The sequence below is a fragment of the Tachyglossus aculeatus genome, chromosome Y2 (genome assembly GCF_015852505.1).
Source record: "Tachyglossus aculeatus isolate mTacAcu1 chromosome Y2, mTacAcu1.pri, whole genome shotgun sequence".
Lineage (NCBI taxonomy): Eukaryota > Metazoa > Chordata > Mammalia > Monotremata > Tachyglossidae > Tachyglossus > Tachyglossus aculeatus.
Genome location: NC_052094.1, coordinates 2,666,462 through 2,693,184, shown reverse-complemented (window position 1 = coordinate 2,693,184; position 26,723 = coordinate 2,666,462). Strand labels below are relative to the sequence as shown.

General features: G+C 43.7%; 1 protein-coding gene across 1 annotated transcript in view; it reads left to right on the top strand.

The window, feature by feature from the left end:
- LOC119946690 (ras-responsive element-binding protein 1-like) overlaps positions 1 to 26,723 on the top strand; it is a 249,262-nt gene that overhangs the window by 115,075 nt on the left and 107,464 nt on the right. Inside the window, exons 4-6 of the mRNA XM_038768104.1 lie at positions 8,110 to 8,318; positions 16,130 to 16,219; positions 20,290 to 20,453. Of these exons, the coding sequence (XP_038624032.1) occupies positions 8,205 to 8,318; positions 16,130 to 16,219; positions 20,290 to 20,453 (368 nt within the window). The 5' untranslated portion in view covers positions 8,110 to 8,204. The remainder of the gene's footprint in view (positions 1 to 8,109; positions 8,319 to 16,129; positions 16,220 to 20,289; positions 20,454 to 26,723) is intronic.

Sequence of the window (26,723 nt, the reverse complement as noted above, 5' to 3'; positions counted from 1 at the left end):
TATCTTATTCACCTCCTCCTTCACCCTTCACCTTCTGTGCACAGTAAGGGCTCAATAAATATGATTGCCTGGCTGACTAAGTGCTGTGGGCTGGTATGGAGTAGTTGAATAAAGGGAGCAAGTCAGGGTGATGGAGAAGGGTGTGGGAAAAGAGGAAATGAGAGTTTAGCAAGGTGGGGTGTCTTGGAGGAGTTGTGTCTTCAATAAGGCTTTCAGGTCAGGGTGAATAATTGTTAGATATGAAAATGGAGGCTGTTGCAGGCTGGAGGCAGGAGGAGAAATGATAGATATCTATATAGATAGATAGAAATGATTTGGATGAGATGAGAAACAGTGTGGCCTAAAAGATAGAGCATGGGCCTGATACTCAGAAGGACCTGTGGTCTAATTCCAGCTCCACCACTTGTCTGTTTTGTGACCTTGGGCAAGTCACTTCACTTCTTTGGGCCTCAGTTACCTCAGCTGTAAAACAGGTATTAAGACTGAGCCCCATGTGGGACAGGGAATATGTGTTTCCAACCCAATTTGTGTCCAGCCCAACTTGCTGTATCCAACCCAGCGTGTAATACAGTGTCTTGCACATAGTAAGTGCTTAACAAATACTACAGTTATCATCATTACTTTTATTATTGTTTGCTCATCCATGCAGTTGAAGCCATTATTTCTCCAAGTGAGTTGATGTCGATGGAGAATAGAAAGGGACCCAGAATTGAACCTTGAATGAAACCAGTCACTCAATCAGTCAATCAATCAATCGTATTTATTGAGCACTTACTGTGTGCAGAGCACTGCACTAAGTGCTTGGGAAGTACAAGTTGGCAACATATAGAGATAGTCCCTACCCAACAGTGAGCTCACAGTCTAAAAGGGGGAGACAGAGAACAAAACCAAACATACTAACAAAATAAAATAAATAGAATAGATATGTACAAATAAAATAAATAAATAAATAAATAGAGTAATAAAAATGTACAAACATATACAGGTGCTGTGGGGAAGGGAAAGAGGTAAGATGGGGAGGATGGAGAGGGGGACGAGGAGGATAGGAAGGAAGGGGCTCAGTCTGGGAACGCCTCCTGGAGGAGGTGAGCTCTCAGTAGGGCCTTGAAGGGAGGAAGAGAGCTAGCTTGGCGGATGGGTAGAGGGAGGGCATTCCAGGCCCGGGGGATGACGTGGGCCGGGGGTCAATGGTGGGACAGGCGAGAACGAGACACGGTGAGGAGATTAGTGGCAGAGGAGCAGAGGGTGCGGGGTGGGCTGTAGAAGGAGAGAAGGGAGGTGAGGTAGGAGGGGGCGAGATGCCTGCGAAACAGACTGAGAATGAGTGTCCAGAGAGATAAGAGGAGAACCAGGATGGAACAATGACAGTGAAGCTAAGGTTGGATAATGTTTCTGGGAGCTGGAGGAGGGGGACGAAGTGGCTGTCAAAAGCTGCTCAGAGGTCGAGGAGGATTTAGTTGGAAGTAGTGGCCATTGGATTTGGAAAGAAGGAAATCATTTGTGACTTTGAGGGGCTTGTGTCTGAGGAATGAAGGAGAAGGAGAAATCAGATTGGAGAGAAGTGGAGGAGAGGAACTTGAGACCGTTGGTATAAATAACTCGCTCAAGGAATTTGGAGAGGAAGGTAGGGAGATGAGATGATTACTGGAGGGAGTTGTGGGGTCACAGGAGGGTTTTTTCAAGCTGGAGTAGATATGAACATTTTTGAAAGTAGTGGAGTAGGAGCCATTGGAAAATGAACGTTTGAAGATGGCTGTTGGGGAGGAAGGGAGGGAGGGAACATGTGTTTCGATAAGGTGTGAAGGGATGAAAGAAGGCGGGTGATCTTTTTTTGAGATACTGCCTTCAAAACTTCTCTAATGTAATATTCTGCTCCCGCTGACCCCTCAAACTTAACATGCCCAAAACAAAACTCTTACTCTTCCCTCCAAACATGTCCTCCCCCAGTTTTCTATCATTGAGATAGCACCACCGTCTTTCCTATCTACCAAGTCTGCAAACTTGGCATTTTGCCTTAGTCTCATCTCTTTCTTTCAACCTACATATTCAGTTTGTCACCAAATCTTATCAGGTCTCTACCTTCACAACATCAATAAAATTTATCCTTTCTTTTCTATCTAAATTGACACCATATTGATCCAAAGACTTATGACTTATCCTGGACCACCTTGATTATTGTGTTAGCTCCATCCCTATCTCCCTGCCTCCTCTCTCCCCACTCCATTCATTCATTCAATTGTATTTATTGAGCACTTACTGTGTGCAGAGCAGTGTACTAAGTGCTTGGTAAGTACAAGTCGGAAATGTATAGAGGCAGTCCCTACCCAACAACGGGCTCATAGTCTAGGAGGGGGAGACAGACAACAAAACAAAACATCTAGACAAGTGATGGAACCATCAGAACGAATAGAATTATAGCTATATGCACATCATTAATAAAATAGAGTAGCAAGTATGTACAGGCAAAATAGAGTAGTAAATATGTACAATTATATACAAGTGCTGTGGGAAGGGGAAGGAGGTGGTGGGGCATTGGGAAGGAGGAGAGGAAAAAGGGGTCTCAGTCTTGGAAGGCCTCCTGGAGGAGGTGAGTTCTCAGCAGGGCTTTGGAGGGAGGAAAAGAGCTAGTTTGGCGGATTTGTGGAGGGAGGGCTTTCCAGGCCAGGGGAAGGACGTGGGGCAGGGTTCGATGCCGGGACAGGTGAGAACGAGGCACAGTGAGGAGGTTAGCTGCAGAGGAGTGGAGGGTGTGGGCTGTGCTATAGAAGGAGAGAAGGGAAGTGAGGTAGGAGGGGGGGCGAGGTGATGGAGAGCCTTGAAGCCGAGAGTGAGGAGTTTTTGCTTGATTCGAAGGTTGACAGGCAACCACTAGAGATTTTTGAGGAGGGGAGTGATGTGCCCAGAGCATTTCAGTACAAAGATAATCTGGGCAGCAGAGTGAAGTATACACTGAATCAGGAAGAGACAGGAGGTTGGGAGATCAGAGATGAGGTTGATGCAGTAATCCAGTCGGGATATGATGAGAGATTGAACCAACAAGGTAATGGTTTGGCTCAATCAATCAATCAATCATATTTATTGAGCGCTTACTATGTGCAGAGCACTGTACTAAGCGCTTGGGAAGTACAAATTGGCAACATATAGAGACAGTGCCTACCCAACATTGGGCTCACAGTCTAAAAGACAGAGAACAAAACCAAACATACTAACAAAATAAAATAAATAGAATAGATACGTACAAGTAAAATAAATAAATAAATAAATAGAGTAATAAATACGTACAAACATATATACAGGTGCTGTGGGGAAGGGAAGGAGGTAAAATGGGGGGTGGAGAGGGGGACGACGGGGAGAGGAAAGGGCAGATCTTGACGATGTTGTGGAGGTGAGATCGGTAGGTTTTGGTGATGAATTGGATGTGTGGGGTGATTGAGAGAGTAGAGTCAAGGTTGACGCCAAGGTTGTGGGCTTGTGAGATAGGAAGGATGATAGTGCTGCCTACAGTGACAGGAAAGTCAGGGAGAGGACAGGGTTTGGGAGGGAAAATAAGGAGTTCAGTCTTGGACATATTGAGTTTTAGATGGCAGGCAGGGGAAGCAGTGTGGCTCAGTGGAAACAGCCCGGGCTTTGGAGTCAGAGGTCATGGGTTCAAATCCAGGCTCCACCCATTGTCAGCTGTGTGACTTGGGCAAGTCATTTCACTTCTCTGTGCCTCAATTACCTCATCTGTAAAATGGGGATTAAGACTGTGAGCCCCATGTGGGACAACCTGATCACCTTGTAACCTCCCCAGCGCTTAGAACAGTGCTTTGCACATAGTAAACGCTTAATAAATGCCATTATTATTATTATTATTATTATTATTATTATTATTATTATCCAGATGGGATGTCCTGAAGGCAGGAGGAGATACGAGCCTGGAGGGGGGGAGTGCAGGGGCCGAGATGTAGATTTGGGTGTCATCAGCATAGAGATGATAGTTGAAGCCATCATCATCATCATCATCATCAATCGTATTTATTGAGCGCTTACTGTGTGCAGAGCACTGTACTAAGCGCTTGGGAAGTACAACTTGGCAACATATAGAGACAGTCCCTACCCAATAGTGGGCTCACAGTCTAAAAGGGGGAGACAGAGAGCAAAACCAAACATACCAAGAAAATAAAATAAATAGAATAGATATTTACAGTAAAATAAATAAATAAATAAATAGAGAAATAAATATGTACAAACATATATATGTATATACAGGTGCTGTGGGGAAGGGAAGGAGGTAAAATGGGGGGGATGGAGAGGGGGACGAAGGGAAGAGGAAGGAAGGGGCTCAGTCTGCGAAGGCCTCCTGGAGGAGGTGAGCTCTCAGTAGGGCCTTGAAGGGAGGAAGAGAGCTAGCTTGGTGTGATGGAGAGCCTTGAAGCCCAGGGTGAGGAGTTTCTGCCTGATGCGCAGATTGATTGATAGCCACTGGAGATTTTTGAGGAGGGGAGTAACATGCCCAGAGCATTTCTGGACAAAGACAATCCGGTCAGCAGCATGAAGTATTGATTGAAGTGGGGAGAGACACGAGGATGGGAGATCAGAGAGAAGGCTGATGCAGTAGTCCGGATGGGATAGGATGAGACCTTGAACGAGCAGGGTAGCAGATTGGATGGAGAGGAAAGGGCGGATCTTGGCAATGTTGCGGAGCTGAGACCGGCAGGTTTTGGTGACGGCTTGGATGTGAGGGGTGAATGAGAGACCGGAGTCGAGGATGACACCAAGGTTGCGGGCTTGTGAGACGGGAAGGATGGTAGTGCCGTCAACAGAGATGGGAAAGTCAGGGAGAGGGCAGGGTTTGGGAGGGAAGACAAGGAGTTCAGTCTTGGACATGTTGAGTTTTAGGTAGTGGGCAGACATCCAGATGGAGATGTCCGGAAGGCAGGAGGAGATGCGAGCCTGGAGAGAGGGGGAGAGAGCAGGGGCAGAGATGTAGATCTGGGTGTCATCAGCGTAGAGATGATAGTTGAAGCCGTGGGAGTGAATGAGGTCACCAAGGGAGTGCGTGTAGATTGAGAACAGAAGGGGACCAAGCACTGAACCTTGGGGAACCCCCACAGTAAGAGGATGGGAGGGGGAGGAGGAGCCTGCAAAAGAGACTGAGAAAGAACGACCGGAGAGATAAGAGGAGAACCAGGAGAGGACGGAGTCTGTGAAGCCAAGGTCGGATAGCGTGTTGAGGAGAAGGGGGTGGTCCACAGTGTCAAAGGCAGCTGAGAGGTCGAGGAGGATTAGGACAGAGTATGAGCCATTGGATTTGGCAAGCAGGAGGTCATTGGTGACCTTTGATAGGGCAGTTTCCGTGGAATGTAGGGGACGGAAGCCAGACTGGAGGGGGTCGAGGAGAGAGTTGTTGTCGAGGAAATCGAAACAGCGCGTGTAGGCAACTCGTTCAATGAGTTTGGAAAAGAATGGTAGGAGGGATATGGGGCGATAACTAGAAGGTGAGGTGGGCTCAGGAGAGGGTTTTTTTAGGATGGGAGTTACATGGGCATGTTTGAAGGCAGAAGGGAAGGAACCAGTGGAGAGTGAGAAGATGGAAGTTAAGTAGGGGAGAAGGGATGGGGCGAGAGATTTCATGAGATGAGAGGGAATGGGGTCAGAAGTACAGGTGGCCGGAGTAGCACTTGAGAGGAGGGAGGAAAGCTCCTCTGAGGATACTGCTGGGGAGGATGGGAGAGTAGCAGAGAGTGTTGAGAGATGGGGGCTTGGAGAAGGGGGGGAAGTGACTTTGGGGAGGTCGGACCTGATAGATTTAATTTTGTTAATGAAGTAGGAGGCCAGATAGTTGGGGGTGAGGGAAGGAGGAGGGGGAGGAATGGAAGAGTGAATGTACGGGAGAGCTGGCGGGGGTGATGGGCTTGGGTGTCAATAAGGGAGGAGAAATAGCTTTGTCTGGCAGAAGAGAGGGTTGAGTTAAGGTAGGAAAGGATAACCTTGAAATGAACGAGGTTGGCATGGTGTTTAGACTTTCGCCAGCAGCGTTCGGCAGCTCAAGCGAAGGAGGTGGACAGTGGCAGTGAATGAGTTCACCAAAGGAGTGAGTATAGTTCACACTTTATTGCCTGGATTATTTTTCATAAAAAAGTTCAGTCCATGTCTCCCCACTTAGGAACCACCAGTGGTCAGTCATTCACTGCCACATCAAACAAATCCCTTACCATTGACTTTAAAGCACACAATCACTTTGCTACTTACCTTGCTGATTTCCTACTACAACCCAGCATGCTCACTTTGCTCCTCCAATGCTAACCTATTCACTGTATCTCAGTTTTATCCCATCTCGCTGCCAACATGCATCCTGCCTCTGGTCTGGAATTCCCCTTCCCCACCTTCAAAGTCTTATTAAAATCGTATATCCTCATCTTCCTCCTTCTCCTCCTGCTCTTCTTTCTCTTTCTCCTCTTCCTCTTCCATGAATCCTTCGCCATCAAAGCCCTCATTCTCCCTACTCCTCTGTGTATCACCCTTGCACTTGGATTTGTACACTTTATTCACATACAGAACTTATGTCTGTGTTCGTAATTCATTTATCTTAGTAGCTGCTTCCCCTTCTAAACTCACTGTGGGTAGGGAACATGTGTACCAACTTTGCTGTACTGTACTCTCACAAGCACTTAGAGTGTCCTTTACATAGTAAGGGCTCAATAAATATTAATGATTAATTGATTCCATGACTCTGAGACCTATGTGTCATCTATCAATCCTTAGTTTTATTTTGTTTTGTTTCTTTTGCAGAAATAAATGGCAAGTGGTAAATTAGATGTGATTTGGCATAGCAGAAAGAGCTGGAGACATGGAGTCAAATGCCATAAACTAATCCCAAGTTGGCCGTTTGCCTGCTCCGTGACCTGGGGCAAGTCACTTAGCCTCTCTGGGCCTCAGTTTCCTCATCTGTAAAATGAGGTTATGATATTGCTTTTTAAATTGTGAGTTCCTTATGGGATAGGGGCTGTGTCTGATCTTATTATCTTGTTTTTCTCATCATTCTTATCACAGTGCTGGACACCTAGTAGTGGTTTAGTAAACACTGACATTATGATTACCCTTAAATTGTAACTTCAGGGGTCGATTGGTGGTAAGGGTGATCTAGAAGCTGTGCCATATTCTTTGATAGCTCTACAGTCCTCTGTGACTAGGAAATATACAATATATGTGTCTGACAGTCTGTGACAATGTGCTAATGGAATTAAATAAAGTCTAGTTAAATCATCAGCTCTATTTCTGTAGCAGAATTGTAGTAGCGAATTAGTGATGAGGTCAGAAGAGGTCGAGTAGCATTTCCTGGTAGTAAGGAGGACCTGGGTTCTAATTCCGGCACTTCCACTTGCCTGCTGTGTGAGGTTGGGCACATCACTTCAGTTCTCTGTGCCATGGCTGCCTCTTATGTAAAATAAGGATTAAAACTGAATCCCACATGGGACAGAGACTGCGTCCAACCTGATTTGCTTGCATCCAGCCCAGCACATAGCACAGTGCCTTGCACATAGCAAGTGCTTAACAAATACCAAAGTTATCATTATTAGTATTATTAAATCAGAGTTGGAGGTTTAGAATAGGTAGAGGTGAAGAAGTTTGCAGGGAGCTGTGCCTCTTGTAAGGATCAGAAAGAACAGCAATGGTCAATCAATGGTATTTGTTGAATGCTTACTTAGTACAGAGCACTGTGCTTAGTACTAAGCACTCGGAAAGTACGGCACAACAGAATTGGTAGACTCATCTGTTATCTGCAAGGAGTTTTTAGCTCCATAGGGGACTGAAGGCTACCCAGCCTCAGGAGAAAAGTGCTCCATCGTTTGGCTTCCTACTGAAACTTGCTTTCTTTTAGCCCAAGTGGTGAAATAGAGAAGATGGGCTAGGATATCTTACTTTTAATTCCTTTTATTCCATGTCCTCACAAGGTACAGCTGCTGCCTAAACCCCTGGCGAACTATGTAATTAATGGGCATGTCTTACCAAGCACCTTAGTACAGGGCTCTAAACTCAATAAATACCATTGATTCATTGCTTATTTTGAACTCTTTAAAAATTGTTGGTGGATATCTAGCCTCCATCTCCTCTCTTTTATTCCAGGGAAGAGGAAAAGGCTCAAAACCTTGAACTGCAACTCTGTGACATCAAATTCACTTAGCAGCTTGGAAGGTTTGGATCTGTCTTCCATTAACACCATGATGTCAGCAGTAATGAGTATGGGGAGGGTGGCTGAGAATGGTGGAAATTCGCAAAACATCAAATCCCCAGCAAAATCCTCAGGACTGAATCGAATTGGCAGGAGGAATCAGGTAAACCAATTGTGCACATATCAAAAAGGTGATTGTTGATATTAGAGAAGTGTGATGAACATTGGGAAGAATGATTTCCCTTTGAGTCTCTGTTTTGCCAACTTGTACTTCCCAAGCGCTTAGTACAGTGCTCTGCACACAGTAAGCGCTCAATAAATACAATTGATGATGATGATGCTTTCTAAAGCAGGATCTGGTACTCAGTAGTTATTAATCTTCCTCCCCCTTTCATTTCCCACATAACTCATCCTATCGAGGTCTTTCTTTAGATTACTTTGGGAAGGAAGACGTCTTTTGTTGGTGCAGATATTAGTGACAGTTTTGTGTACATCTCCAAATGGTATTTCCATTAATCAGCCTCCATATTTTCTTTCAAATTGCCGAAGAGTCATAGGTCAGCAAGCTTTAGGTAGACTTAGTGAAATGGGCGAGAGTTTTTCAAGACAGTTTCCTTGGTTTTCCATGGCCTCTAGGCAGAGAAATGTAAATGCTTAGTTTGCAAGTTGATTCCCTTTAGGCAAGACTAGCAGCCAGAGCTGCCCAGATTTAGCACATGTTGTAGGTTGGTGTTGGAAAAGCCTAATGGAGAAGATAACCATCCTTCTTGATGTTCCTGCTAATCTGGGATCAGGGAAAGCAAGAGGAAAAAAATGGTAAGGGATTAAGGAAGGAGATATTTGATGGGCAAGTATTAAACCTTTGCAGCTTTTTAAAAAATTTATTACAAATAATATTTGTGTCGATAAGTACCACTGATTGATATTGCAGAGCACTGCACCCTGTAACATCATTGTTGGGTTGCAGGGTAGAGACGGCCTAGAGGTTTAGTCTGCTTGGTTTCTTTATAGCCTAGAAGAGCACTGCTTTGCTACTTTTTGTCTTCTCTAGGACAACAAAGAGGAGATAGTTAATGAGTATCCAAGCACTGTAATAGATAGGAAGTAGTCTTATATGTTTCCATTTGGACTTTTACAGAAAAGTTAAAACAAAAATTTTTCAATTGTGTTTTTTTCTACAAGTATTTGTTAAGCACTTACTATGTGGCAGGCACTGAAATAAGACCTGGGGTAGATGCAAGTAGATTAGGTTGGACACAGTCCCTTTGCAGTATGGGGCACACAATCACAATCTGTATTTTGCTGATGAGGTAACTGAGGCACAGAGAAGTTAAAGAAGTTGCCCGAGGTCACACAGCAGTAAAGTGGCAGAGCTGGGATTAGAACCCAGGTCCTTCTGATTCCCAGGCCCATATGGTGTTTGGTATTCACTCTTTCAAAGTATTGTTTACTAAAAGAGGAAATTAGTCACCATCATAAAACATGAGCAAGCAACACTTAAACCTTGCTCTATTTGTTTCCAGTTTCTGGACTTCCTGTTTGCTTGTTCATTCATTCATTCACTCAGTCATATTTTTTGAGCGCTTACTGTGTGCAGAGCACTGTACCAAGCGCTTGGGAAGTACAAGTTGGCAACATATAGAGACAGTCCCTACCCAACAATGGGCTCCCAGTCTAGAAGGGGGAGACAGACAACAAAACAAAACATGTAGACAGGTGTCAAAATCATCAAAACAAATAGAATTAAAGATAAATGCACATCATTAACAAAATAGAGTAGGAAATATGTACAAGTAAAATAGAGTAATCTGTACAAATATATATACAGGTGCCGTGGGGAGGGGAAGGAGGTAGGGTCAGGGAGGCTATGGGGAGGGGAGGAGGAGAGGAAAAAGGGGGCTCAGTCTGGGAAGGCCTCCTGGAGGGGGTGAGCTCTCAGTAGGGTTTTGAAGGGAGGAAGAGAGGTAGTTCAGCAGATGTGTGGAGGGAGGGCATTCCAGGCCAGGGGAAGGACATGGGCCATGGGTCGATGGCGGGATAGGTGAGAATGAGGCACAGTGAGGAGGTTAGCTGCAGAGGAGTGCAGGCTGGGCTGTAGAAAGAGAGAAGGGTGGTGAGGTAGCAGGGAGTGAGGTGATGGAGAGCCTTGAAGCCAGGAGAGGAGTTTTTGCTTGTAGCAGATAGTCCCAACTACACACCCACTAATGCTCAGGATGGGAAAACTGGAGGAAGCTGCAAAAACGAGTCCTTGGTTTAATGATAATCAGAATTGTGGCATTTGTGAAGTGCTTATTTTGGGCTCCCAGGCTGAGTAGGAGGAAAAATACACATTGATTCTATTTTTTAAGGTTGAAGAAACTAAGGCACAGAGCAATTAAATGATTTGCTCACAATGTCAGAGCAGGTAAAGAACAGCTGGGACTAATGTCTTGTCCCAATCCCAATCCCCATGGGACTAATCGCATGTCTTCTGACTCCCTGACTTGTGTTCTTTCCTCTAGGTCAAACTGCCACTCCATAGCGGTTTGTAGCCACTTAGAAATTTCCCCATTTGGCCTAGTTATGACTTTTTCTGTGCCATCCTACCGGCCTGTAGAGCAGGCCCTAGAAGCTGTGGAATCCAGGTTTTTCTGTCCCCTAGTTTGCCTGTTTCTTCAATCCCATCCTTTGTAAAATGTGCACATCCTTTTGTAAGATGTCTGCAATTCCACATTTCCAACAACAGAGGAGGTATGATGGTGAGATCTGAGTGTATGTATTTGCTGAGGAATGGTGAGCAAGATGGTCACAGTTGACTCTCCTTTGCACCACCGTAATTGTTAAGTGTGTTTTTGTCTGGGTTTTACCAAGAACTGCTGATGAGGATTCTTCATTCCACCCTTACTCCTGTCCTGTGATGCAACTACTGTTTGTCCCAAAATGTTGAATATGGTTTTAATGTGGGATTAACAAGGCTCTTGCTTTTTGCTGAACATTCTCTTCCACTGATGGTTGTAAAGCATTTCATCAGACTGTATTTCCCAAGCTTTTGGTGAAAAAAATGCTTTTGCATTTCAAGTGTGACGCATAATTCATCATCATCATCAATCATATTTATTGAGCAATTACTATGTGCAGAGCACTGTACTAAGCGCTTTGGAAGTACAAATTGGCAACATATAGAGAAAGTCCCTACCCAACAGTGGGCTCACAGTCTAAAAGGGGGAGACAGAGAACAAAACCAAACATACTAACAAAATAAAATAAATAGAATAGATATGTACAAATAAAATAAATAAATAAATAATCTTCTCCACCCACCTCATCTTCACCATTGCCTCTCTCTCCCTTCCTCCACCACATTCCCCACCCAGTCTTCTGTCCAGTCCCTCATGTCCTGGCAGGGAGAGGTTGGGGTAAACACTGTGATAGAACTATTCATGCATTCTAAGGGGCTGCTTAAAGGTAGGTGTGATGAACACCGGCCCAGAACTGGCTCCCTGTCCACCCTTCAGGGTTGGAAGGTTGTACTTCAGATTTGAGCAGTCTTCTTCCCAGACTCTTCAGAAATTCTGTAACCAAGGCAACAACACTGCCCCTTCTTTTGAAAAAAATTTATTTGTATATTATTTCATTTTTTTGTTTATTATTTATTTTTATGGTATTGAGTGCTTATTTTGTGACAAGCATTGTGCTAAGCACTGGGGTATATATAAACTAATAATACTGGTGGCATTTACTAAGAGCTTACTATGTGCAAAGCACTGTTCTAAGCACTCGGGAGGTTACAAAGGTGATCACGTTGTCCCATGTGGGGCTCACAGTCCCCAATCCCTATTTTACAGATGAGGTAACTGAGGCCCAGAGAAGTTAAGTGACTTTCCCAAAGTCACACAGCTGACAAATGGTGGAGCTGGGATTTGAACCCATGACCTGAACCTGAAATAATCAGTTTGGACACAGTCTCCATCCCATTTAAGGCTCACCATTTTAATCCCTGTTTTACAGATGAGGTAACTGAGGTATAGAGAAGTAAAATGATTTGCCGGTCATAATAATGATAACATTTGTCAAGCACTTAATATGTGTCAAGCACTGTTCTAACCTCCGGGGTAGATACAGGCTAATCAGGTTGAACACTGTACCTATTCCACATGAGGAATAATCCCCAGTCTTAATCCCCATTTTACAGATGTAATTGAGGTGCAGAGAAGTGAAGTGAATTGCCCCAGGTCACACAGCAGACAAGGTCCTTCAGACTCCCAGTACCAGACCATATCCACTAGATTATGCTACTTGCCAGCCTTCCACAGCACACCACCCACCTCCCAACCCCTGCACTGGTGGAGTATCCTCAGTGAGAGAAAGAAGGCTCTCTGCCATGGTATAGGAAGATTGCATTTCCTCCTGATCCTCATCCCAAGCCCTCTGTGGGCTCTTGTGGTAATGGGACTTAATCAAAAAATGTGGCCACACAGAGATAAATCGAGTGATTTATCAACAAGAAGTTTATCAACTCAACAAGGAGTTATGAGGGATGGTACAAAAGGCAACCATGGAACAAGTCTCATTAGCCCTTTCTCATCTCCAAAGATTTGCTACCAGGTGAAGAAGGGTACCAGATTGTTTCATTATGGAAAGGATAGTTACCAACCCAGCTGCTAATTTTATCTATCAGATGAGGAAATCCTCATTAGCAGCATGGCTCTAAAGGTGTCAATTAAGTTCTAGTGATGCATGATTTACTTTATTTCAGTCTGAGGCAAGTCTAGCAGAATTCCTTGTCTGAACCACTTTGATCCTGTTCTGTGATAAGTAGCCTGTCCTCTGCCAGCCCCAGAGAAAGTTTGGGTTTTAGTTAATTACAAACTCTAGAGTCAGTATTAATCAGCTCCCTGAAGCTATACAATATGTCTGGTCTTTGCTTCAAGGGGAAACAGTAATTACCCTATCATTTGTTAATTTGCCAATCTCCAGGACAGGCCACTCAAACTGCATCTTTAGTCTGACTTTTTTTATTTTAAGGCTGATAATTCACAAAAATGCCAAAGAGATTAAACACCACTCAGTCTGTCAGCACAGCTGCCAGGATTTTTTTCAGCATAGTGTACCCTGTCAGATTAGCCCTTACCTGATTGGTTAACCCTCAGTCAGGTTCAGCAGGGCTGCTGGAGCAGTTATTGCAGTGCAGAATATCACTTCATAGTCTGGTGGGGGTCGGGTAGGGCAGAGAAGATTAAATCTATGTTAGTTTGGAGATACAGTGAATCACTCCCAGAGAGGTATTCTGTTTGCTTTTATCTGAAAGGGGGCTAGAGGGAACCATGGTCAACTTTTCAACCATTCCAGAGTAGTTCTTCAGGCACAGCAGTGCTGATATTTACCCCCCACCGGTGTGGAGGCTGAAGTTTGGACAGGTAACTCAGCCTTATGAGTGACCATTTGAAATTCTGTGGAAGAGCCCCGTCTGCATTATAGAACCATATGTAAGAGTCTTTGTTAAGCAGAGAAGTTCCACTGGCACTGTGTCTCCTGAGCAAGAAAGAGGAAAGCACTTTGGATCAATCCAGGAAACGTGCAGGGTTTGGAGAGGTGGTTACTGTTTCTTCTGTCATGTCAATCAATCAATCAGTCAGTGGTATTTATTGAGCACTTATAATATGCAGTGCACTGTTCTAAGTGTTTGGGAGAGTACAATACAAAATAAATTACTTACAGAAATTCACTTCTATGGGTGGGGGGAGAAAAGAAATTAGTGGGCAGCCTTTCAAGGTTCAAATGTAAGCTCCATTGGACATGAACAATTCCCTTCTTTGTTTGTACTTCCCAAGTGCTTAATACAATGTTTGCACCATTGGGTACTCAATAAATATATCTACTTTTCTGTTTTTGTGGTGGAAAAATAAACACTTGTAATCATGATTCACACAACTGTAGGCACCCATTTACAGTTATACTGTCTCATCATATCCCATAACCCAAACACAGTCTGGCATGATTTGATCGTAGTCAGAGGAACACCTGCAGGGGCCTTCCAGTCCCTGCCCAAGGGATGTTAGTGTTCTGTGCGAGGTTCTCTTGTGTGATTGGAGAGGAATCTGGTCCGAGAACATAAAACTTAAGGGTCTTGATTCCCTTGACAGTCATTTCCAATCTTTGTTTCTCTGGTAAACAATGCACTTCTTTTCCTGTTTCTTTCAGTCATTCATTCGTTCAGTCATATTTACTGAGCACTTACCGTGTGCAGAGCACTGTACTAAGTGCTTGGGAGAGTACACTACAACAATAAACAGACATGTTCCCTGCCCACAACAAGCTTACAGTCTAGAAGTAGGTTGAGAGACATTAATATTAATGCAGAAATAACTGATTTGTACATAAGTGCTGTGGGGCCAGGAGTGGGAAGAACAAAGGGAGCAAGTCAGGGTGAGCAGAAGGGAGTGGGAGAAGAAGAAAGAGGGGGCTTAGTCTGGGAAACCCTCTTGGCGGAGATGGGCCTTCAATAAGGCTTTGAAGGAGGGGAGAAGGAGGGGAGAGTAATTGCATGTTAGATTTGAAGAGGGAGGGCATTCCAAGCCAAAGGCAAGTCGTGGACTAATGTTCGACAGTGAGAAAGGCGAGCTCAAAGCATGGTGAGAATGTTAGCATTAGAGGAGTGAAGTGTGGGCTGGGTTGTAGAAGGAGAGTAGTGAGGTGATGTAGGAAGGGGCAAAGTGTTGGAGTGCTTTAAAGCCAATGGTAAGGAGTTTTTGTTTGATTTAGGGGTTAATGGGAAATCACTGGAGTTTTTGGGAGCAGGGTGACATGTCTTGAATGTTTTTGTAGAAAAATGATCTGGTCAGCAAAGTGATATAGGATAAGTGATTATATTAATATGGTAGCAGTTTGGATGGAGAGGAAAGGGCAGACATTAGTGATGATGTGAAGGTGAAATGGACAGAATTTCTTGATGGATAGAATATTTGAGTTGAGTGAAGAGAGAAGTTAAGGATAATGCCAAGGTTACAGGCTTGTGAGACAGGAAGGATGGTGGTTCAATCTACAGTTTTGGGAAAAGACAGGGAGGACAGAGTTTGATTGGGAAGAAAGGGAATTCTGATTTGTGCATGTTAAGCTTTAGGTGATGGGAGGACATCCAAGTAGAGATGTCTTGAAGGCAAGAGGAAATGCAAGACTGCAGAAAGGAAGAGAGATGAGGGCTGGAATTGTAGATTTGGGTATCATCTGCATAGACGTGGTAGTTGAAGCTGTGGGAGCGAATGAGTTCTCCAAGGGAGTGGATGTAGTTGGGGAATAGAAAGGGACCCAGTACTGAATCTTGAGGGACCCCCACAGTTAGGTTGTTGGTGGCATAGGAGGAGCCCCCAAAGGAGACTGAGAATGAACATGTGGCCCTGTTTTGGGTGGAACTTGAGGCAGTATAGTGAATTAATTAATTAGGGAGCTGCAGTTTTAACATTGGTTAGTCATTCCACTTAGTGCCCCAATTTCTCTCTCTGTTAGCCATATTTGTCACGGCTCTTTTTGAAGGCTTTTGACAGGACAGTGATTGTAAATTGTAAAGTCTCTTGTTCATCTCAAAGATGGGCATTAAATAATTAAACAATTATCTAATTAAATAATTATATAATTAAATTAATAATTTGTCATTCCACTTTGTGCCTCAGATTCTCTCCCTGTTAAAAAAATATCTATCATGGCTTCTTTCTGAAGGTTAATGGGAGGGACAATGATTGTAAAGTCTCTTGTTCATCTCAGAGATGGGCATTAAATAATTAAATAATCATTTAATTAAATAATTAAGTACATAATTAGTTATTCTACTCTGTGCCTCAATTTCTTTCTCTGTTAAATAATATCTGTCGTGGCTTTTTTTTAAGGTTAATGGGATGATGATTGTAAAGTCTCTTGTTCATCTCAGGGTTGGGCATTAAATAATTGAAAGGGAATTTACTGCTTTATAATTTAAAGTTTCTCTCCTTTTGTCTTCTACAGGAAACTAAAGAAGAAAAGTCTTCTTATACCTGTCCTCTGTGTGAAAAGATTTGCACTACACAACATCAGTTAACTATGCACATTCGGCAGGTAAGAGAAATGATTTTGGTTTGAGTTTTAGGATATCTTTTTCATAACAAAGAAAAGGGGATTGCTAATGGCTTTCAAATTTGTCTGTTTGGCTGCCACTTTCATGCTTTAAAAAATATTTTCTTCTGTTTGGTTCTGGGTTCAAAGGCCCAGCTGGCTACAGCATGCTGCTTCCTTCCCTATTAACCCAACTAGAAGTGAACAAAGAGTTTGTAGTACACTGCCAAATGCTCTGTCAAAAAACATGGGCTGTCAACTAAATGGTGTTGGTAAAATCCCCTGTCTTTTATCACTGCCAATAAGGAAAATGAATATGGACCTCCTCCATATTGATGGTACATTTAATTTCTTAAGAACACCTTTACGTAATGGGAATTTTTCTCCTTGATTCTCATTTCAAATGTTTGTACCTGAGGTTTCGGTTTTCTCACTCCTGCTTCTCACCTTACTTCTTTTCAAGTGTAGGTGTTGTGGCAGTGTAGGCGCGGCTTTTTGGTAAGACCTAGGAAAGGGTTTGCAGTAATCAGTCAGTCAGTCATATTTATTGAGCACTTACTCTACTAAATGCTAGGAAATATAATAATAATAGACATATTCCATGCCCACAATGATCTTATAGTGTAGAGGGGGAGCTTACAGTCTAGAGCTTAAAATAGTCCTATTAAGATTTTTTTTTTTAAATGTGGCATTTGTTAGGCACTTACTATATGCAGAGCACTGTTCAGGCCGCTAGAGTAGATACAAGCTAATCAGGTTAGACACAGTCCCTGTCCCACATGGGGCTCATTGTCTTAATCCCCATTTTAAAGATGAGCATAATCCCCATTTTAAAGATGAGATAACTGAGGTACAGAGAAGTGAAGTGACTTGCTCAAGGTTACACAGCAGACATGGCTTAACCAGGATTAGAATCATGTTCTCTGACTCCCAGGTCCATGCTCTTTCCACTAGGCCTCCTGCTTCTCCTGACTACGCTGCTTCTATCAGCTGCACCTAGTTGCACAGTACATGAACGACAATCAGTAGCATTCTTTGAACTGCTACTGTGTGTTCTTAGTAGGTAGTAGCCTACTAAGAAGCTGGGGAATGCGAAAGAGTTAGATGACCAAATCACTGCCCTCAAGGAGCTTAGCGGGAGAGAGAAACAGTAAAATAAATTACAGATGGGGTAGTTATGGAGTGTAGCAGATATCAACATACTATATAGATTAAAGTAATTTAGGTAGCTCAGGGAGCAGGGCTGAAGTGTGGGAGTTGAGGGATATAAAGTGACGAAATTAGACAGTACTCAAGAAAAAAGTGATTTCAGAAGGGCTTTGAGGCTGCAGAGTGCACTGGTTTGTGGGATATGTTAAGTGTGGCATTTGTTAAGCACCTACTATATGCCAAGCCCTGTAGTAAATGCTGGGCTAGGTACAAGATACACAAGGGGCCCATAATCCCAGACTGAGCCCCCTCCTTCCTCTCCCCCTCGCCCCCCTCTCCATCCCCCTGTCTTACCTCCTTCCCTTCCCCACAGCACCTGTATATATGTATATATGTTTGTACATATTTATTACTCTATTTATTTATTTATTTTACTTGCACATATCTATTCTATTTATTTTATTTTGTTAATATGTTTGGTTTTGTTCTCTGTCTCCTCCTTCTAGACTGTGAGCCCACTGTTGGGTAGGGACTGTCTCTATATGTTGCCAACTTGTACTTCCCAAGTGCTTAGTACAGTGCTCTGCACACAATAAGCTCTCAATAAATACGATTGATTGATAATCAAAATTGGAGGGAAAATAGTTTTGATTCCTCATTTTGCAGGTAAGGGAACTGAGTCACATAGAAGTGAAGTTACTTGCCCAAGGTCACACAGCTGGAAAGTGATGGAGCCAGGGCTAGATCCCAGGTCATTCACTCATTCAGTCATATTTATTGAGTGCTTCCTGTGGGCAGAGCACTCTACTTAGTGCTTGGCTGACAGTAATACAACAATAAACCAACACATTCCTTGACCACAACAAGCTAACAGTCTAGAAGTGGGGAGATAGACCTCAAAATAAATAAGTAGATTACAGATATGTACAAAAGTGGTGTAGGGCTGGGAAGGGGAATGAACAAAGGGAGCAAGTCAGGGTAATGAAAAAGGGAGCGGGAGAAGAGGAAAGAGGGACTTAGAAAGGGAAGGCCTCTTTGAGGAGATGTGTGCTCTATAAGGTTTTGAAGGTGGGAGAGAAATTACCTCTCTTCTATGAGGAGGGAGGATGTTCCAGGCTAGAGGCAGGATGTAAGTGAGGAGTCAGTGGCAAGATGGTTGATACTGAGGTGCAGTGAGAAGGTTAGCATTAGAGGAATGATTTGTGTTGTAGTAGGAGAGTAGCAGGGTGAGGTAGGAGAGGGCAAGGTGATGGAGTATTTTAGAGCCAATAATGAGGAGTTTTTGTTTGAAGTGGTTGGACAACCACTGAAGTTGGAGGGAATTGGAGGAGTGGAACTTGAGACAGCAGGTACAGACAACTCACTCAGGAGTTTGGAGTTTGGGTTCTCTGACTTTCAGGCCCAGGCTCTTTCCACTAGGTCACCCCACTTCCAAAATGTATAAAGTAAGCCTTCAGTAAATACAACTAATTGATTGATTGATTGATTGACATATTGGCATGAAGGGGGAGGGAATTGCAGGAATTGGGTGGGGGTGAGCAAGGGGTCTGCAGCAAGAGAGATGAGAAGAAGCACCCTAAACAGTTTGATTGCTCCATTATCAATGTGATTGATTTCTCTTTAATTGTTTGAAAAAGAAAGCTCCAGCCATCCAGCCTTTCACTCCTCATTTCTAATGTCAGTGTTGAGTAACAGTCTTGGCAATTTCTTATTCAGTTATATGGTGCTGTGGGGGAGACAACCACAGTCATAAATTATAGGGAATCCCTAACTAGAGCTTTTAGTTGGCTTGAGGAAAGTATAATGTTAAGTGAGAGTACTAAATAAATTGAGTGTTTCTTTTAAGAAATATTGTTTATTTCATTAATGTATTCCCAAAGATTTTCAAAATTAGAACAAAGCAATTTAAGTGTATTAATAGTGATTAATACCGCAGTATTAATCTAAACAATTAAACAATGTAAAATATTTAATTTTCAAAGCATGTTATTTTTCACATCCTATCCAGCAAAAAGTCACTTGTCACATACTAAAGTTCTCTCATTACCTAAGGCCAAATAGAGAACAAACATCTGCTGACAGTGTGGAGTATGTCAGGAAGTGCACTTACAAGATTGAGTAGATCTTTTTTGTTTTTTACGGTTATGGTTCATTCATTCATTCAGTCGTATTTATTGAGCGCATACTGTGTGCAGAGCACTGTACTATGCGCTTGGGAAGTACAAATTGGCAACATATAGAGAGGGTCCCTATCCGACAATGGGCTCACAGTCTAGAATGGGGAGACAGACAACAGAATAAAACATGGAGACAGGTGAAGCACTATAGTAGATGCAAGACACAGTCTATGTCCCACATGGAGCTTACAGTCTTAATGCCCATTTTACAGATGACTAATTGAGACCGAGAGAAGTGAAGTGACAGCCAAGTGGCATATATATATATATATATATGCATATATATATATATATATATATATATATATACTTACACTCTATCCCAATCCCTAATATAGTTTAATATCTGTCTCCCCCTTCAAGCTCCTTGTATTGATCTCTCCCAAGTGCTTAGTACAGTGCTTTGTACACAGTAAGCACTCAACACAATTGAGCGATTGCTCTAGACTGTAAGCTTCTTGTGGGCATGGAATATGTCTGCTTATTGTTATAGTGTACTCTTCCAAGCGCTTAGTACATTGCTCTGCACACAGTAAGTGCTCAATAAATAAGAATGAATGAAAGAATGATCTATTGGTAGAGAATTAGCCTCGCCGTTCCAACGGGGCCTCTTGAAGAAGGTATCTTGTATCTACCCCAGCATTTAGAGCAGTGCTTGGAACAGAGTAAACACTTAACAAATACCATTATTATTATTATTATTGTTATTATTATTAAGTATTCAAATGAGCCTGTTACTTTTTGTAGCACAACTCCGACACTGGAGGAACAGATCATGCTTGTAGCATCTGTGAAAAGTCTCTGAGTTCGGCAAGCTCTCTGGACCGCCACATGCTGGTGCATTCTGGGGAAAGGCCATATAAATGTTCTGTCTGTGGACAGTCCTTCACCACCAATGGAAACATGCACAGGTGAGTGACGACTTTGACAAGGTGACTCCCTGCATCCAGAAGGAATTGGGGAAGGAGGAAGTCTCAGGTGGAAAGACAAGCGATAAAATCGACTTCTGTACAATAAAGTCATTCTTCTCAGTGTGCTAGAAAGACTTAGTCTTGGAGAGCTGTCTGTACCTTGGCTAGGTCTGTAGTTCTTAAAAGCACTTCAGAATTTAGCATAGATTTGTTAGGTCTGATCCTCTGAACTGTAAACTTCTTAGGGACAGATAACATTTCTGCCAACTGCTTTAGTTTTCTCTGCAAAGTGGTCAGTATTGTGCTCTGCACACAGTAAATGCCATTGAGTGATTGATTGGGTGATTGATTGAGTGATTGGCCTGCCACCTGATATTCATTCATTTACTCATATTTATTGAGCACTTATTGTGTGCAGAGCATTGTACTAAGCGCTTAGGAAGTACAAGTTGGCAACATACAAAGACTGTCCCTACCCAACAGCAGGCTTATAGTCTAGAAGGGGTAGACAGACAACAAAACAAAACATATTAACAAAGTAAAACAAATAAAATAGTAAATATGTACACGTAAAATAAATAATACATCTGTACAAACATATATACAGGTGCTGCGGTGAGGGGAAGGAGGTAGGGCAGGGGGATGAGGGGGAGAGGAAGGAGGGAGCTCAGTCTGGGAAGACCTCCTGGAGGAGTTGAGCTCTCAGTAGGGCTTTGAAGGGAGGAAGAGAGCTAGCTTGGTGGATATGTGGAGGGAGGGCATTCCAGGCCAGGGGGAGGACGTAGGCCAGGGGTTGACAGGGGGACAGGTGAGAATGAGGCACAGTGAGGAGATTAGCAGCAGAGGAGTGGAGGGTGCGGGCTGGGCTGTAGAAGGAAAGAAGGGAGGTGAGGTAGGAGGGGGTAAGGTGATGGAGAGCCTTGAAGCCAAGAGTGAGGAGTTTTTGTCTGATGCATAGGTTGATTGGTAGCCACTGGAGATTTTTGAGGAGAGGGTAACATGCCCAGAGCATTTCTGCACAAAGATGATCCAGGCAGCAGCATGAAGTATAGTTTGAAGTGGGGAGAGACAGGAGGATGGGAGATCAGAGAGGAGGCTGATGCAGTAATCCAGTCGGGATAGCATGAAAGATTGAACCAGGAGGGTAGCAGTTTGGATGGAAAGGAAAGGGCGGATCTTGGCAATGTTGTGGAGGTGAGACCAAAAAGTTTTGATGACGGATCGGATGTGAGGGGTGAACGAGAGAGCAGAGTTGAGGATGACACCAAGGTTGCAGCCTTCTGAGACAGGAAGGATGGTCAACAGTGATGGGAAAGTCAGGGAGAGGGCAGGGTTTGGGAGGGAAGATAAGGAGTTCAGTCTTGGACATATTGAGTTTTAGATGGCGGGCAGACATCCAGATGGAGATGTTTTGAAGGCAGGAGGAGACACGAGCCTGAAGGGAGGGAGAGAGATTGGGGCAGAGATGTAGATTTGGGTGTCACCAGCATAGAAATGAGAGTTGAAGCTGTGGGAGCGAATGAGTTCACCAAGGGAGTGAGTGTAGATAAAGAACAGAAGGGGACCAAGAACTGACCCTTGAGGAACCCCTACAGTAAGGATGGGAGGGGAGGAGGAGCCCACAGAAGAGACAGGACGAACGGCCAGAGAGATAAGAGGAGAACCAGGAGAGGACAGAGTATGTGAAGCCAAGGTTGGATAGCGTGTTGAGGAGAAGGGGGTGGTCCACAGTGTCGAAGGCAGCTGAGAGGTTGAGGAGAATTAGGATAGAGTAGGAGCCATTGGATTTGGCAAACAGGAAGTAATTGGTGACCTTTGAGAGGGCAGTTTTGGTGGAATGTAGGGGGTGGAAGCCAGATTGGAGGGCATCGAGGAGAGAGTTGGCGTTGAGGAATTCAAGGCAGCGGGTATAGACGGCTTGTTCAAGGAGTTTGGAAAGGAATGGTAGGAGGGAGATAGGGCGATAACTAGAAGGGGAGGTGGGGTCAAGAGAGGGTTTGTTTAGGATGGGGGAGACATGGGCATATTTGAAAGCAGAGGGGAAAAAACCAGTGGAGAGTGAGCGTCTGAAGAAGGAAGTTAAGGAGGGGAGGAGGGATGGGGCGAGAGATTTCATAAGATGAGAGGGAATGGAGTCAAAAGCACAGGTGGCCGGAGTAGCACTTGAGAGGAGGGAGGAGATCTCATCTGAGGATACTGCGGGGAAGAATGGGAGAGTAGTGGAGAGGGTTGAGAGCAAGAAAGTTGGAGAAGGGGGAGGAGTGACTTGGGGGAGCTTAGATCTGATGGAGTTAATTTTACTAATGAAGTAGGAGGCCAGGTCGTTGAGGGTGAGAGAAGAAGGAGGGGGAGGAACAGGGGTTCTGAGAAGGGAATTAAATTTATGGAAGAGCTGATGGGGATGATGGGCATGGGTGTCAATAAGGGAGGAGAAATAGTTTTGTCTGGCAGAGGAGAGGGCAGAGTTAAGGCAGGAAAGGATAAACTTTAATTGAACGAGGCTGGCTTGGTGTTTAGACTTTGGCCAGCAGCTTTCAGCAGCTCGAGCATAAGAGTGAAGGAGGCGGACAGTGGCAGTGAGGCAACAGGGTCAGAGGGCACTTCAGGTTGGGCACACAGGAAATCCCAGCTTGCCCTGCTGCCCCACATGGCAGCGGTTCCCCAGAACTCCACCAATTAGTCGGTGTTGGGTTTTCATCTCCACACTTTCCTACTGTCCATTAATCTGGTTGGTCTCCACACTGGGGCACCTGCAGGAGGAATCCCATTGGTTCTCCCCTGGACACATGAGGCAACTGCCATTCCTGGGACATCTACACCCACTACCTTGCTCCCATGGTTTCAACTATCAGCCCTATCAATCAGTCAGTGAATGGTATTTGTTGACTGCTTAAGCAGCATGGTATGATGGATAGAGCGTGGACCTGGGAGCTAGAAGATCCTGAATTCTAATCCTGGCTCTGCCACTTGCCGGCTGTGTGATCTTAGGCAAGTTACTTCACTTCTCTGTGCCTCAATTACCTCGTCTGTAAAGTGGGAAATAAGACTATGATCCTTGTGCGGGACAGGTACTGTATCTAACCTGATTTACTTGTAACCACCCCAATGCTTAGTGATAATAATAATAATAATAATAATAATAATAATAAAAATAATGGCATTTACTAAGCGCTTACTATGTGCAAAACACTGTTCTAAGAGCTGAACAGTGCCTGGCACACAGTAAACATTTAAAAAATACCATAATAATAATTATTATTATTTTTATTATTCCTGCATGCAGAGCATTGTATCCAGGTCTTAGCAGAGTACAGTACAACGAAGTTAGCATACTTGTTCCCTGTCCATAATGAGTTCTATTTGTATGATTCCCAAATCTATCTCTCCAGTCCTGATTTCTTCTCTTCTCTGATTTCTTCTCTTCTCTTTCTTCTCTGTATATATGTATATCCTGTATATATGTATATATGTTTGTACATATTTATTACTCTATTTATTTATTTTACTTGTACATATCTATTCTGTTTATTTTATTTTGTTAATATGTTTGGTTTTGTTCTCTGTCTTCCCCTTCTAGACTGTGAGCCCACTGTTGGGTAGGGACTGTCTCTATATGTTGCCAACTTGTACTTCCCAAGTGCTTAGTACAGTGCTCTGCACACAGTAAGCACTCAATAAATACGATTGATTGATTGATTCTCTTCAGGCTCATGTGTCCTCCTGCGTTCAGGACATTTCTAGTTGAATGTCCCACCAAAACCTCAAACTTGACATATCCACCCAAACCCTATCATCCCCTTGATTTTACCCTCACTGCAGACAGCACCACCATCCTCTACTTCACAAGTCCATAACCTTAGCATTATCCTTGACTCATCTCTCCTTCAACATGCATATTCAATTTGTCACCAAATCCTGTCAGTCCTATTTTCTGTATATCTCTAGAACCTGCCCTTTACTCTCCATCCAAACTTCTATTATGTTAATCCAGTGACTTATCTTGTCCTGCCTTGATTATTGCATAAGCTTCCTTCCTGACATCCTGCCTCCTACCTTACCCCACTCCAGTCCTGACTTCACTCTGCAGCCAAGATCATTTTTCTGAGAAATCATTTAATTCCACTTCTCACTCTTCAAGGACATCCACTGGGTGTCTAATTATTATTATTATGATGTATTTGTTAAGCACTTACCATTAGTCTAGCACTGTTCAAAGTGCTGGGGTAGATACAAGGTAGTCAGGTTGGACTTACTCTTTGTCCCACATGGAGCTCACAGTCTTAATCTCTGTGTTACAGATGAGGTAACTGAGGCACAGGGAATTTAAGATCTTGTCTAAGGTCATTTGGCAGACAAGTGGCGGACCTGGGATTAGAACCCACGTCTCCAACTCCCAAGCCCTTACTCTTGCTGCTAAACCATGCTGTTTCCCCAAGGTCTAATCACCTCTGCATCAAACAGAAACTCCTTACCAAACTCCATCACCTCGCCCCCTCCTACCTCACCTCCCTTCTCTCCTTCTACTGCCCAGCCCGCACCCTCCGCTCCTCCACCGCTAATCTCCTCACTGTACCTCGTTCTCGCCTGTCCCGCCGTCGACCCCCGGCCCACGTCATCCCCCGGGCCTGGAATGCCCTCCCTCTGCCCATCCGCCAAGCTAGCTCTCTTCCTCCCTTCAAGGCCCTGCTGAGAGCTCACCTCCTCCAGAAGGCCTTCCCAGACTGAGCCCCTTCTCTCCTCTCCCCCTCGTCCCCCTCTCCATCCCCCCGTCTTACCTCCTTCCCTTCCCCACAGCACCTGTATATATGTATATATGGTTGTACATATTTATTACACTATTTATTTATTTATTTATTTATTTATTTATTTATTTTACTTGTACATTTCTATCCTATTTATTTTATTTTGTTGGTATGTTTGGTTCTGTTCTCTGTCTCCCCCTTTTAGACTGTGAGCCCACTGTTGGGTAGGGACTGTCTCTATGTGTTGCCAATTTGTACTTCCCAAGCGCTTAGTACAGTGCTCTGCACATAGTAAGCGCTCAATAAATACGATTGATTGATTGATTGACTGATTGAGAAGAGGTATGGCTTGGTGCAGTTAGCACCAAGAGTCAGGAGACCTGAGTTGTAATTCTGGCTCTGCCAGTTGCTTTCTGTGTGAGGCAAGTCACTTAACTTCTCCATACCTCAGTTTCCTCCACTGTAGAATGGGATTTAAATATCTGTTTTTCTTCCTATTCAGTCTGTGAGCCTTGCAATAGGGACTGTAACGTATCTAATTTACCTGATCTACCCCAGCACTTAGAACAGTGATCGACACTTAATAAGAACCTAGCAGTAATAATAATAATAGTAATAATATGCTGAAAAGCACTCATTAAGCTTGCCCCTTCCTACCTGGCCTAAGTTATTTTTCTACTACTGAACTCCTTATCATCAGCTTTAAGTTACTCAGTCACCTTTCCCCCTTGTATTTTATCTCACTAATTTTTTTACTACCCACCCTAATCACTTTGCTCCTCCAGCACTACACTGCTCAATGTATTTCAGTCTTGTCCATCTCATCAGTGTGTTCCTCATGTCCTATTTCTAGCCTGTAACTCATTCATTTTTCAACAGACTACCCCTCACCCCATCTTCAGTGCCTTACTAAAATCACACCTCCTTCAAAAGACCTTCCCTGACTAAATCCTCAGTTCCCCAACTATTCACCCTCCCTTCTGCATTACCTGTGTATTTGGGTCTGTACCATTTAAGTACTTTGATTCTGTCTGAAGCCCCTTACCACTTATGTACATATCCTTATGCTCTGCTGATTCTTCTGTCAATAATTTTTTTTAATGTCTCACCTCCATTAGAATATAGGCCTTTTGAAGGGAGGAATTGAGACTACCAACTCTGTTGTGTAGAGTAGTAGTAGTAGTAGCAGCAGCAGCAGTAGTGGTATTTCTTTTAAGCATGCAGTGTATGCAAAGCACTATATTAAGTTCTGGGAGAGATTACATAGGTGGGAGTTAGGCATTGACCCTGTCCCTTCCAAACACTTTGTGCAATGTTATACACATAGTAAACACCCAGTAAATACCATTGATTGGTTCCTCTCTCGTCTTCCCACTTCTTACATCTTCTTCCCTTTTCATTTGTTTCCTTCTACTTTTCTCCCTCCCCCTCCGGATGAGAAGGGGAACCTGTGTTTTCTGCCCAGTTTCTAGTTTCTCACAGTGGCCCTCTCACCCCTTTCCTTTTCCCCTCCCTCCGCAGCCTTGAT